This window comes from Cibotium barometz, chromosome 57 (genome assembly GCF_041138505.1).
Source record: "Cibotium barometz isolate CiBa-2024 chromosome 57, ASM4113850v1, whole genome shotgun sequence".
NCBI lineage: Eukaryota > Viridiplantae > Streptophyta > Polypodiopsida > Cyatheales > Cibotiaceae > Cibotium > Cibotium barometz.
Window position 1 is genome coordinate 22,134,173 of NC_141102.1, and position 12,834 is coordinate 22,147,006.

Consider the following 12,834-nt stretch of genomic DNA (forward strand, 5'->3'; position numbering starts at 1 on the left):
ATTGCACGTGTAACGTGCAATCTCCATAGCCTGATAAGTAATGAGATCAAGAGAAACAAAATGTTAGTGCATAGTAAGAACTCATATTAGTATAACTATTCAAAAAGCTATTAAATATTAACTAATTTACATTACTAATCAGTCTTACTTGTGCAAGACACCAATGTTGCTAATATTTTTTACATAGATATGCATAAAGAGAGAGAGAGAGAGAGAGAGAGAGAGAGAGAGAGAGAGAGAGAGAGAGAGAGGGGGGGGGGAGGGAGAGGGGAGTACCTATTCAATGTTGAGAATCATGGGTACCATGTGCATGATTATCGTGATTAGTCCTAATCCTAAATTAATATGGTGATTAAGCTAATCTACGATGGATGATGCCTAAGCTTAAAGATGATGATTAACTACTAAACTAATTAAGCTTAGACTCAAGCATGATTAGGTTACAAGATTGAGACTTGTACTCATAAAGAGGCTTGAGAGCCTACTTCATATTTCATTTTTTGAAATGCTTCCCTTTTATATGAGGAGGTACACTCTTGGGCTTGTACACCAATGTAGGATAATTCTCAACTCTTATCACATTCTCTCTAGCTCTCATGTCACCTCAAATCTCAACACCTCCCTTTGATGGTGACTTGACTTATCTTTGAGGCCTAGAGGCCTAGAGGTCATCTCTAAGAGTGAGGTCCCCCCCCTTGATAGAGACTTGACCTATCTTTGAGGTCTAGAGGTATCTTCTAAGAGTAGGGTTACAAATTTTGGCTATTTCTTCTACCTTGGCTACATCATCGGTACCAGAGGGCAAGACATACAATGCTTTTAGAGGACAGTTTTGGAGCTAGTGGCATCTTGAATTGCATTTTCTGCCACAAAGTGTTCTTCTTCAATATAGTTGTTTTCTTGATTCTATTTGGAGTAGCAATGTTCTTCCAAGTGCCCAATCCTTCCACAAGCATTACAAATTCTTTTTGGCTTATTTTTGAAATGACAATTTTCAAAGATGTGAGAAAGCTTGCCACAGTGATTGGATCTGATAGTTTTTCCTTTTCCAACATACAAAGCATTTTGATTCATTCCTTGAGTGACATTTGATGTGTTTTTGAGTTTACACTAGTGCTCAAGTAGTGAAGACCCAACTTCAGTTTAGCTCAAGGACAATTATGTTTTTGAGTTTAGACTCGTGCTCAAGTAGTGAAGACCCAACTTCAGTTTAGCTCAAGTAGCGAAGACCCAACTTCAAGTTTAGCTCAAGGACAATTGCATGAGCAAGATCTCTAGCTCAAGATCTCTAGCTCAAATTTTGCTCAAATTGTCCATGAGCAAGATCTCTAGCTCAAGGACACTCGTGAAGTAGTGAAGACCCAATTTCAGTTTAGCTCAAGGACAATTGCATGAGCAAGATCTCTAGCTCAAATTGGGTCAAAAATTGCAGATTTACACTTGACTATAGACGGCTGGTTTTTTAGTTGCTGCAGCTTACACACTGGATCATTTGGCATGAGCTTTGAGATGTAGGCTCCTTACAACATTGCTAAGGCACTCCTTAAAGGGCTTGCGCTAATTTAACTCACACATGGCAAATTGAAAGAAAAATCAGTTGACATGTAGCAGCGCGATTTTTGGGCAGTAGAGGGAGAAATTAACGAAATCGTCTGGTGAAGTTGAGCTCCTAGAGCTGGGTAATCTTCTCCTAAAGTGTCAAGGGAAATGATAGCTTGGTTGAGGAGAACACGCTTTTGCAATTTGGACCACAAGTAGGAGAAGTTGGATAAGCTTCAGATTATTGACTCAAGATGATTAGCACTAATTAACTTAAGAAATGCCTATTGGATGCTGAAGGGGAATGAGAGAAGCTCACAAAGAGAGGGGAGGCTTTGATATCATGTTGAGAATTGTAGGTACCATGTGCATGGTTATGGTGATTAGTCCTAAACCTAAATTAATATAGTGATTGAGCTAATCTAAGATGATGCCTAAGCTTAAATATGATGATTAACTACTAATCTAACTAAGCTTAGACTCGTATTTCATTGCTTGAAGTGGCCTCCTTTTATATGAGGAGCTACACTCTTAGACTTGTACATCAATGTGGGATAATTCTCAATTGTTATCACATTCTCTCTAGCTCTCATATCACCTAAAATCTCAACATTTAAATCTATGGGTAGAAGCATGGATAGGTGGTCTCAAAAGTAGTGTCAAGGACATTGGGTAATAGGTGCTTAAGAATCTCTCCCTCTCTCTCTCTCTCTCCAAGTGCTACAGGTCAATGCCAAAGCTAGTTTTGCATCTTCCTCTTTCTCCTCATGTAGTGGGTTTGTAATGTTGGTTCTCCATCGCCCTCTTCTCTCTTATCTACACACATAGGTATTCTTTGATCTACACACATGTATTCTCTCTCTCTCTCTCTCTCTCTCTCTCTCTCTCTCTCTCTCTCTCTTTCCACTGAATGGAGCAATGCAGCACTGAAAATGGTTCACTCTACCCAAGACCCACAAAGGCAATGATGCCTAGTAACACAACAGATGGCCTCCTTCACTCATAGAAAGAGAAGGAGAATTCCTAAGAAGGGGAGCATTGATATCAATTTCGGATAATAAGCACTAAGTCTATCTCATTCTCAATGACCCAATCATTGATTGGATATGGATCATCATCATAAGGTCAGTTGAGAGATACTAACTACTAAAAAAGTTACACTAATCAAGCATGTATTCAAGGTTAATGCTAGGCATCACACTCAACAACAACCAAATCTTAAACAATGTAAAAGAGATAATATATCCACAAAGGACCACTTAGTGTTACTCACCACCAAGAGAGATTGCATAAACACGCATGTACCACACAGTGTGTGAGCCTCCCATCGAAGTAAGATGCCTAGATTTCACTTAGTTTGCCCACTTGGCCATGTGCCCCACCAACTAGATGTGCCATGAATGTTTGGGTTGACCTACCTAACCATGGTAGCACATGGAAACCATAGTTGTGTGTACCTTAGATGTTGGCCTCTTATTTGTTATACTCTCTCTCCATACCAAGCTTGTATAACTCACCCACACCCTAAGTGAAATTCTCTTTCATTGCCTCAAAGGTTACAATGAAATTCCAACTTTTCCTTAAAAGAAAACATGTATGACACAAGAGGTTCCAAGTTTTTCAAGGTTCACTTTGAGCACATGAATAAACTTTAAACCTTTCACCAATCAGAGTCACTTAACCCTTTATTCAAGGAGACATTTCTTATTTCTTATGCCAGAAGAGTCAAACTACTTAAAGCTATCACAGAACCTTAGAGTATGGATGAGAGCCCATAGTACTAAAACATCACATGATTGTTGTTGAGATTCAGTTCACTTTGAGCTGAATCTAAAGCCCGCTAAAGTCCCACACTCCCCATTATGGATATCCTCACTTAGAAGATTTGATTTGGTGCTTCAGCCTTCAATAATGCACACAGAGAAAATACACAAAAAGCAGGTTGTCTTTACTAGAGATATGAACTACCTATGTTGCCTTGCTTTGATCTGAGATAATTGATGTTGTTAAGCTCAATGTTTACCTCATCTCTTACACTTCAAGAAGCTCACATAGAGTCTCTTCAAATGCTTCAATTGGCTACTCAAAATCATCATAAAGGAGGCATAGTTCTCTCTAAACCTGAATGTCCACAACCTTGCAAATGCAAGAGATACTTAAGCTTACTCAAAGTAGAGGATCACATAGAGTAAGTTGTTTTGCTATGGAGTGAAGTTGTGCCCTCCTAAAGCTATCTTTTAAGCTTGCAACTGGCTCAAATCACTCAAGGAATCGTATCTTAGAGAGAGTCAAGTAATGAGAAATGCCTAGCCCACTAAGTTCTTCACAAAGAAGGAATACCTATCTAATATCTCAAGAATGTTTATAATGCCTACAATGTTGCTTCCCAACAAATTTCCCTCTCTTAATCTCAACACCTTGCTAGCAGCTCTATGGCTTGGACGCACCACCCATGCAAGCAAAAGTGCCACTTAAATGATAGATAAATGATTCCAATCACTAAGGATTCTGAACTTACTCATAAATGGATAAAATGCTATTAATTTAAATCCTAAAACTAAGGACTATGAACTCACTAATAAATGGATAAAAATCACTAAGGATTATGAACTCGCTTATAAATGGATAAACTGCTATTAATTTAAATCCTAAAACTGCCTCCAATGCGTTGCTGAATGGAGCAATGCAGTAATGAAAATGGTTCACTCTACTCAAGAGATACACCCACAAAGGCAATGATGAGTAGCAACACAATAATATAACCACCACAAGCAAAGAGATTCCCTCCTTCACTCATAGATAGAGAAGGAGCATTCCCAAGAAGGGAAGCTTTGATACCATCTTCAAATTATAATCACTGCATGCTCAATGACCCAATCATTGATTGGATATGGATCATTATCATTCCTTCATAAGCTTACTTGAGAGATGCTAACCACTAAAGGAGATACACTAAGCAAGCATGGATTCAAGGTTAGCACTAATCATCAAACTCTCAACAAGAACAAAAGCTTAAACAATGTGCAAAGAGGACACAAGAGGTTCCAAGATTTAATACGGTTCACTTTAAACATATGAATAAACTTTAAATCTTTCACCAATGAGGGCCACTTGACCCTTTATGCAAGGTGGCCTTTTTTTGTTTCTCATGCCAAAAGAATCGGGCTACTCACAGCTATATCACAAAACCTTGGAGTATGCACCAGTGCCTCTAGTGCCAAAACACCACACGAGCTGAATGCTAAGCTGAATCTGAAGATCACTGAGGTCCCACACTCCCCACTCTAGATATCTTCACTCAGAAGATTTGATTTGGTGCTTCAGCCTTCAATATTTTCTTTACTAGAGATATGAACTGCCTATGTTAGCTGGTTTTTAGCTGAGATGATTGATGTTGTTGTTGAGCTCAAGGTTGACCTCACCCCATCCACTTCAAGAGGCTCTTCAAATGCTTCAACTAGCTAGTCAAAATCATCATAAAGTAGGCACAATTCTCGATGAACCTCGATGTCCACAAGCTTGCAAATGCTAGATTAGTAAGTTGTTAATCATTTAGTAAGCTTGATTACATTACCTAGTAAATTAGAGTAGTAAGTTGTTTATCATTTAGGATGAAGTTATTCCCACCTAAAGCTATGTTTCAAGCTTTGCAAGTAGTGCAAATCAATCCACTCTGACTTATAGAATTGTACTCAGAGAGCGTGGAATGTTTAATGGTAGCCTTACTCCACAAATGAGCTAGTGCTCTCACCTCTTCACTCCCTCTCTTTCTCACAAAGAAATTACAAATGCAATGTGTTGACTCTCTCTCTCTCTCTCTCTCTCTCTCTCTCTCTCTCTCTCAATTGTTGTCAATTTTAAGTAATAAGAAATGCCTACCCGACTAAAGAATTCATAAGCCTACAATGGTGCTTCCCAACAAATTTCCCTCTCTTAATTGCAACACCTTGCTACTAGATGTGAGAGTTGGACACAATACTTATACAAGGAAAAGTGCCACTTAAATGATAGATAAATGATTCCAATCACTAATGCTTATGAACTCACTCATAAAGAGATAAAATGCTATTGATTTAAATCCTTAAACAGCCTCCAATGTGCCCCTTAATGGAATAATGCAGCAATGAAAATGGTTCACTCTACTCAAGAGATGCACCCACAAAGACAATGATGCCTAGTAACACAATAATATACCAACAAGCACATAGATGCCCTCCTTCACTCACAGAAAGAGAACAAGCATTCCCAAGAAGGGAAGCTTTGATACCAATTTCGAGTTATAATCACTAAGTTTATCTCATGCTCAATGACCCAATCATTAATTGGATATGGATCATTAGCATTTCTTGATAAGCTTACTTGAGAGATACTAACTAGTGAGGAGTTGCACTAGTCAAGCATGCATTCAAGATTAATGCTAAGCATCACACTCAACAAGAACAAAAGCTAAGGATCACACTTAACAAGAACAAAAGCTAAAACAATGTGCAAGAGAATATATCCACAAAGGGCCACTTAGTGTTACTTATCACCAAGAGAGATTACATTAATACACATGTACCACATAGAATGTGAGCCTCCTAGATATAGAGGCCCATCAAAGTAAGGCGCCTAGATCCCACTTGCGTTGCCTACTTGGCCATGTACCCTCCACCAACTAGAGGCATCATAAAGGGAGAAGCAATGTGGTACAAAATGTGCATCACATGCGAGCGATCATCATTAATATAAAAATGATATTCCTTGACAATGATGTGGTCCTTTGGGGTGTTGGTGGCAACTCCATCCAAGTGTATCTCTGCATGACGATAACTAATATGCACCAAAATAACAACCTAAAAGTGCAATAAAATAATATTTTAAATACACTAATTGAAAGCTATCTAGTACAACACATTATGAATACCTGCTCTGAAAAGTAGTGCTCAAAACTTCTCTCTTGATAAAGCGAGAATGTGTAGTTCTCAGCATAATCCACCACTAAGAAAACCACATCAATAGGAAACTGCTCCAAGCATGCATGGAACTGGTGGTCTTGCCACTTGCCACAATGGGTGTGCCGTGTATAATAATAGATGTGATCTCTCTAAAAGATGAAGTGTACAATACACATGGAGCATGTTTCTCCACAAGCTACCACCTCATGGACACCCCCCACCATCAGGCTAGCGCATGACACACTCATATCGCACTATCTCTATGTCAATAGCATCGCATTTAAGCATAGATAGTGTTGTCGATGCACCAAACCTCAACACGCGAGAGGTGGTGATATAAGGCATCCAGTTCACATGCATGCAAAAGGGAGTTTATGACATCACATGAGGATTGGTAGGCCTCCCATAGTTCCCTGTAAGGGAATACAAGCATTGAGAAGAGGGATGGGTAAACAATCTATTCTAAATAGGCATACAGATGTATGGGGAGAGGTAGTTAGAGACTACCATAAAGGTATACATGTGTGTGTGTGTGTGTGTGTGTGTGTGTGTGTGTGTGTGTAGATGTGAAAATAATTGAATGGATATATTAATGTGAGAATGGGAAAATGTGTGCACACGTGCGCACGTGCGTGCGTGTGTGTGTGTGTGTGTGTGAGAGAGAGAGAGGGGGGGGGGAGGGGGTTGGGTACAGAGGGCGTACATACACATTCCAGCTGATCGGTTTGATTAAAATAATTATTATTCAGATTCTTTTTCACACAAGTGGGCACCCAAGCTAGCTACCCCAAATTAGGCTGCCCACAAAATACAAACGGGGTGTAAAAAACTAATTTGTTGTGTTCCTGACGGTTCCTGTGCTGTGTGGATCGTCTTGTGGCTCACTGCTGACCATGTTGCCCATGCTGCCCAGTGTAGTGCCCATGCTGCCCAAATCTTGGACAATTAGCCTGCAAAGTGTCCCATGTGGTCTTAATGTTGTTCACATGGTGTCAGTTGTCAGAAGCCAAGCCGAGCATAATAAGCTGTTTGGACACTTGTACAACTGATAAAATCCAAATGGCACTTACTCTGTGGGGGCTAGGAAGACATTTCCTCTGTAGGTATGACTTCATAGATAGCATCAGACCATCAACAAAACAAACTTTGGCATTCAACAGTCAAGGCTGCCACACACATACTACTTAAACTCAACAAGCTACACTTTGAACATGTTTTTGGGAACACAGGCTTTGGAGCCTTTTAAACATCATAGTAGACGCAATGTCTTCCTTATCAACAAAACTCAGGGGATCATATTAACCGCACAGCTCTGAAGATTTCATGTCATGTCTATGCACTGGTAAACTTACATGCTCACTCCAGCTTAACTCATGTGACAGCACACATTTTCTCCTCATAAAATTATGTACAAGATCAGAACTTATCGCACAACGTCAACTTGGGAGTGCAATGACAACCCTCAACATTCAATTCCAATGCACTTCATGTGTGTAGAGCGGTGCCTCCTATGGAACTATAATTTTCCTCGGGAGGGTTTTTGTGAGACTGAAAATCTGTATCCTGATCCCATCGCTGTCTGTACATCTCCCAACCCATTGGATGACTCTGCATATTTGCACAGGAGGGCTGGATGGATGGAGGGAGATCAATAAATGGCAGTACACTGTCATCTCGTACTTGTCCAGGATATCCAGATACAATCGTTGGAGTACTTGTCAAGGGGCTACTATGATGATTGTACAGAAGCTCGGGTGTGTCTGATGTAGAGTAGAAATCTCCACTGCCAACAAAGCAATTAGGTGATGAGCTGAAATCAAGCTCTGTTGCAGGAGGATCTTGATTCTCCCTGCTTGAAGGGCCATGCTCTTGAGTAAAAGAAAATTCAGAACTGTCACCACCATCTTTCTTGCCTCGCTTCCACCTCTTTGTGGAAGAAGTCCCATCATCTTCAAAATCTTCTTCCTCCCTGTCAGCATGCAGATACACCCAAAGCTTTCGGTCTGCATCATATCGAACACAAGGATCTCTTTCATAGTGCAGCCTGTCTAGAGCTCCACTCACGACTTGACTTAATTGTGTGTCTGAGACATCCTCCACTATATACTGTGAATCTCGTAGTAGTAAACAGACATCTGCTCGTGTTCCAGTGCTGTGTGGCAACCTGGCAGCAGCATCCCTTACCAGGCAGAGTACAGTCACATGTGAAGGGCGGTCTGACTTTAACATGAAATGATCCCGCGCTTTAGCATTAGACTTGCCCCCAAATCGCTTCAGTGGTGCAACTGCAGACTTTTGTCCACAGGCAGTAGTGTAAAAGAAAGCTATGTCTGGAATCAAATATCTGACAGCTTCCTCCCTTCGGAAATAATCCCGCATCTCATCCGAGGTACAGTTGATAGTGATAAGACTCTTCTGCGCTCTCAAATCCCGAAACCTCTCCTTTTCATCCAGTGCAAAAGGCATTGGGGGCATAGGAGGGATGCCAAGCTGGCCAAGTAGCTGCAACGTTTCTTGAGCATTTTTCAACCAACTGCCAAATGAATCCTGAATCTTGTAGAGCATCTTCTCTGAAACGCACCAAACATCTGCACCAGTTTCCACCTCTTTCATATCAATGGACAATGGGGCAGCAGGAAGAGGGCCAATCCAACACCAGCCCCTAGCAACTTTGTCATGAGCTACGAATGGCTTCCAGCCTTTTATTACAGGCTGTGTAGTTTTGCAGGAGAGAACCTTCAAGACACCCCTAACCAAACCTTCCAAAGGCTCCCGTGCTGATAGTATCCGAAGATCCCCAGGGTTTGCATGGACCCTCCTCACAACTTCTTTGAAAGTAATGGCAGGAAGTCCATCTTGCTGAAGACTGCATGACTCCACATGTGAAGAAGTTAACAGTGATGCCCTAACTGCAGATAGAAGGTGCAGAATTGAGAATGAGAAATTTGAAGCTGAGGAAGGGATAAGGTGACGTGCAGACTTCTTGGGTGTGTGACAAGACGTATTATCAAGCATGGAGTCATTGAAAGCACCAAAAGAAGTCTCCTCTTGAATTCCTTGATTGCCCCTTTTCAACCGCTTGCTACCGGGTATCAACATGAACTCTTCCGTAATTTCTTGCTCTTCTGACTTCCATAAAGGGATCTGCTGGCCTTCTGTATGCAAATCTGAGACCCTAACTTTGCCCTCCCTGTTATTATAGTTCTTTGAGCCTCTTTCTGCCCAACTATCCTCGGAGCTCTCCTTCTCATTCTGGCTATCCACAATCTCAACTTCCTGGAACTTGCTGTCTGATAGGCACTTTGTAGTCACCTGTGAACTGTTGAGCCCCATACTTGTCCCTTCTTTTCTTATTTCCATCCCAGACTCAGGGCTACTGTTCTCATTCCCCCTCTTTACTTTCCAACCAGATACCGTGTTCTTCTTGCCCACATCATCACCGAACACGGGGTTAAATTCCACATTACTTTCATGCTTCACCAGTAGAAATGCCCTCTTCTTAACCTCGTTCTGCTCAGGGACCTCTTCCTCTGCCCCTAGCTGCGAGCTCGGATGTCTACTGGAACCTCCTTTCTGATCCACATGTGGCACTCCTCTAACTAGCCCCCAAGTTAACTTTGCAGACTCCTCTCCCGTGTGTAGTTCGCTTTCTTCCCTCTCCCTTATGGAGTTTGACAATGCTTTTCCTTTAGAGCTCCCTATGGAAGGCAACACACCCTCAGAATTGTAAGTCAGCTGACCAGAAGACAATTTCCAAGCATGCCATAAATCCAGCCTTTCATCCATGTCTGCCTCGGGGTGATTCGACCATAGATTTTGCATCTCAAGAAACAACTTCATCATGTCATTGTGATACTGGTACAAATGGTGATAATACTCCTTTCTCTGCAAAAACCTCAACACTTCTTGATACTTAGAAACTTTAGGGCTAAACAGGCCTGCCTTCAACTGCTGCGAGAGTGCTGCTAAGGGACTGCCAAAATTGACATTGCTCCCTCCTAAGAGTTCCTTCATAGTTCGCTTGTAAGACTCTTGGTCCATGCTAGGAAGGAAAGAGCGAAGCCTCTCTCTTTCCTCCTCAGTGAGGCAGCGATTCCATGTATCAAGAGATATAATTTTGCTCAAATCCTCCAGCTGGAATAGCTCGAGAGGCAAGTGGCAAATGCTTTCTCCAACTTGGCAGATTTCTGTATCATTGTCACTTGCCTGAGAACGATCTGAGGCTGCAGGCTCAGAAGCCCTAGCCACATTCTTCCTTGACTTGCTTTTCTGCCTCACCTTGGGACTGTCATCGCTAGATGAGCTTGAAGGCGTACTCTCCCTCCTAAATCTCGCGCCTACTCGGACGACAGCCATGGCTTCTGCTCCCTAGAACAGAAAAAAAAAAATAAAGCGTTGAACCTGCTTTAGATAGATTAAAAGGGAGGAGCATACCTGTTCAAAAGGAACCCTGTTACGGAGGAGCACGGTGAAACGAAACCCTAATCCCCAGCGCTGCCGTGCCGGAAACCCTAATCCCGAGGGCTGCCGTGACAGGAAACACTAATCTGGAGCGCCGCCGTGGAGGGAAGCCCGCCGTGGAAGAGAACCCTGCCGTTGAGCCAAGCCCTAGTCCGCAAGGCGAAAATCCAGATCGGATGGCCCTGCCGTGGAGCGACAATCCCTACTCTGTAGCGAAACCCTGAAGCGCTTTAAGTGAACCCGTAGTTCTGCCGCAGTGGAGCGAAAGACCTGTCTGTCGAAATCCTAAACGAGGAAAAGATGTGCTGCTGCGTGGAGGTTAGGGCTATGGTAGAAAAGGAGGAGAGGGGAGGGGGGGGGAGCGGGGCGATGCTAAATGGGGAGAGGGGTACAGGAGGAGGAGGAGGAGGAGGAGGCGGAGGAGGCGGCGGCGAGGAGGACTACGGCGATGGCTGTGAAAGATAATGGAGGCCAAGAGAGGAAAGGGAGGGGAGCGTCTGGAGGACACCTTCGCCATGGTTTTTTTGGGGGTCGTTGAAAACCGTTGATGAAGAGAGAGCTTTTGTTTTGTCCCTTCGCAGGAAGAAGAAGGACGATGCTGCCATTCACTCTTTCCCTATTAATTAATTTTTGTTGGTGGTTGCTTATTCAATTTTCACTGCAACAGAATAAAGATGTATTAAGGTTCAAAGGTTTAGAAGGGAGTGAAAAGACCTTTGACAAATTTTAATCAAATACTTTTTGACGAAAATTAGTAGCTGGCATTGAAAAGAAATTTAATTAATATAAATTACACATAAGTAAACTATATACATCATATAGAAAAGAGACATGTACATTTGAGAGCAAAACATAAGTCTGACGATACATCAAACAAAAAGCCTGATTTACAAAAGGGACACTATACATTTGATACTATAGAAGTGGCTTTCTATCAAAAACCGAAACACCTATAGAAAACAACCATCTTCTTCACTGAGGCCCACATATTTACATACTTTAGGTGATAGAGGTACAAAATTATGCCCTTCCACAATAGATCTCTTGAAGTTGGCAATCCTTTCATATACACAAAGATATGATTTTTTGTAGTCTTCTTGTTGTTGTTCTGGCACATCATCATCAACCACAATCGGGTTGTTTCCAGTCCCCAGCTCATTGTTGCTTCGATATTGTTCTTCCTCGGTATTGTCGCTGGCTTCATCTTCATGTTGAGCTCGAGGTGCTGGATTCATGTGGTCGAAGTATCTTCTGGTGGGTTCGTCGAAGAAGAAAATTTCTTCGATGTCGATACATTGGGTCAAGTGAGGGAGTTTCATTACTTTCCAAACAGCAGCAGCTTTACTTGTTCATGCTAGAACCAGTTTTGGGAATGATCCATGAAGCAGCCGAGTAGTATTTACCGGTACGCACCATCTTCAAAAGTGTGCTTTGCAATGAGGCTCCCAGTTTATTAGCTATGTAGTTGTCCATATATACAATTGCTCTCTCAAATAAATATACCAAGCGTATAGCTGTCTATCTCTTGTTATCTCTTCAATGGAGATGTGCGAGAAAAATTTAAAGTGTGGCTTTTGCAAATTCTTCATACAGTAGCCTATCATTCCTTCTAGTGTGTGCATTCTAATCTGTCAAAGGCCTCTACACATCACTAAACCACCTTGAGGTTTAAACATATCCCACCCCAAGTATCTCTTTATGGTTTTGCCTATGCTAATTAAAGATGGAGCCATTAAACTAGCTACCATTTGAAAGTGCAAAAGACCTTTAAAGCATTCCATTCTAACAAATTCTTCTAATGGTTTCCAGTAAGACAATTTAATATATTGTCACAAATACTTCAAACAGCCTTGTTTTTTTGTCTTCTGGGAATTTAGGTATCTTGTGAACCAACGGT

At 41.7% G+C, this 12,834-nt stretch overlaps 1 protein-coding gene across 2 annotated transcripts; it reads right to left on the minus strand.

Annotated features, from left to right (window-relative positions):
• Window positions 1-7,748: 7,748 nt before the first annotated feature.
• On the minus strand, window positions 7,749-11,531 carry LOC147606555 (uncharacterized). 2 transcript variants are annotated; one of them, XM_086791679.1, is made up of 2 exons: window positions 10,911-11,531; window positions 7,749-10,844 (listed from the first exon to the last, which is right to left on the minus strand). In XM_086791679.1, the coding sequence occupies exon 2, from the start codon at window positions 10,830-10,832 to the stop codon at window positions 7,962-7,964; it is 2,871 nt and encodes a 956-aa protein (XP_086647805.1). In that variant the 5' UTR covers window positions 10,833-10,844; window positions 10,911-11,531; the 3' UTR covers window positions 7,749-7,961. The 2 variants fall into 2 exon arrangements, with proteins under 2 accessions (XP_086647805.1, XP_086647806.1); XM_086791680.1 differs by having other exon boundaries at window positions 7,749-10,837; window positions 10,911-11,511.
• Window positions 11,532-12,834: the final 1,303 nt, after the last annotated feature.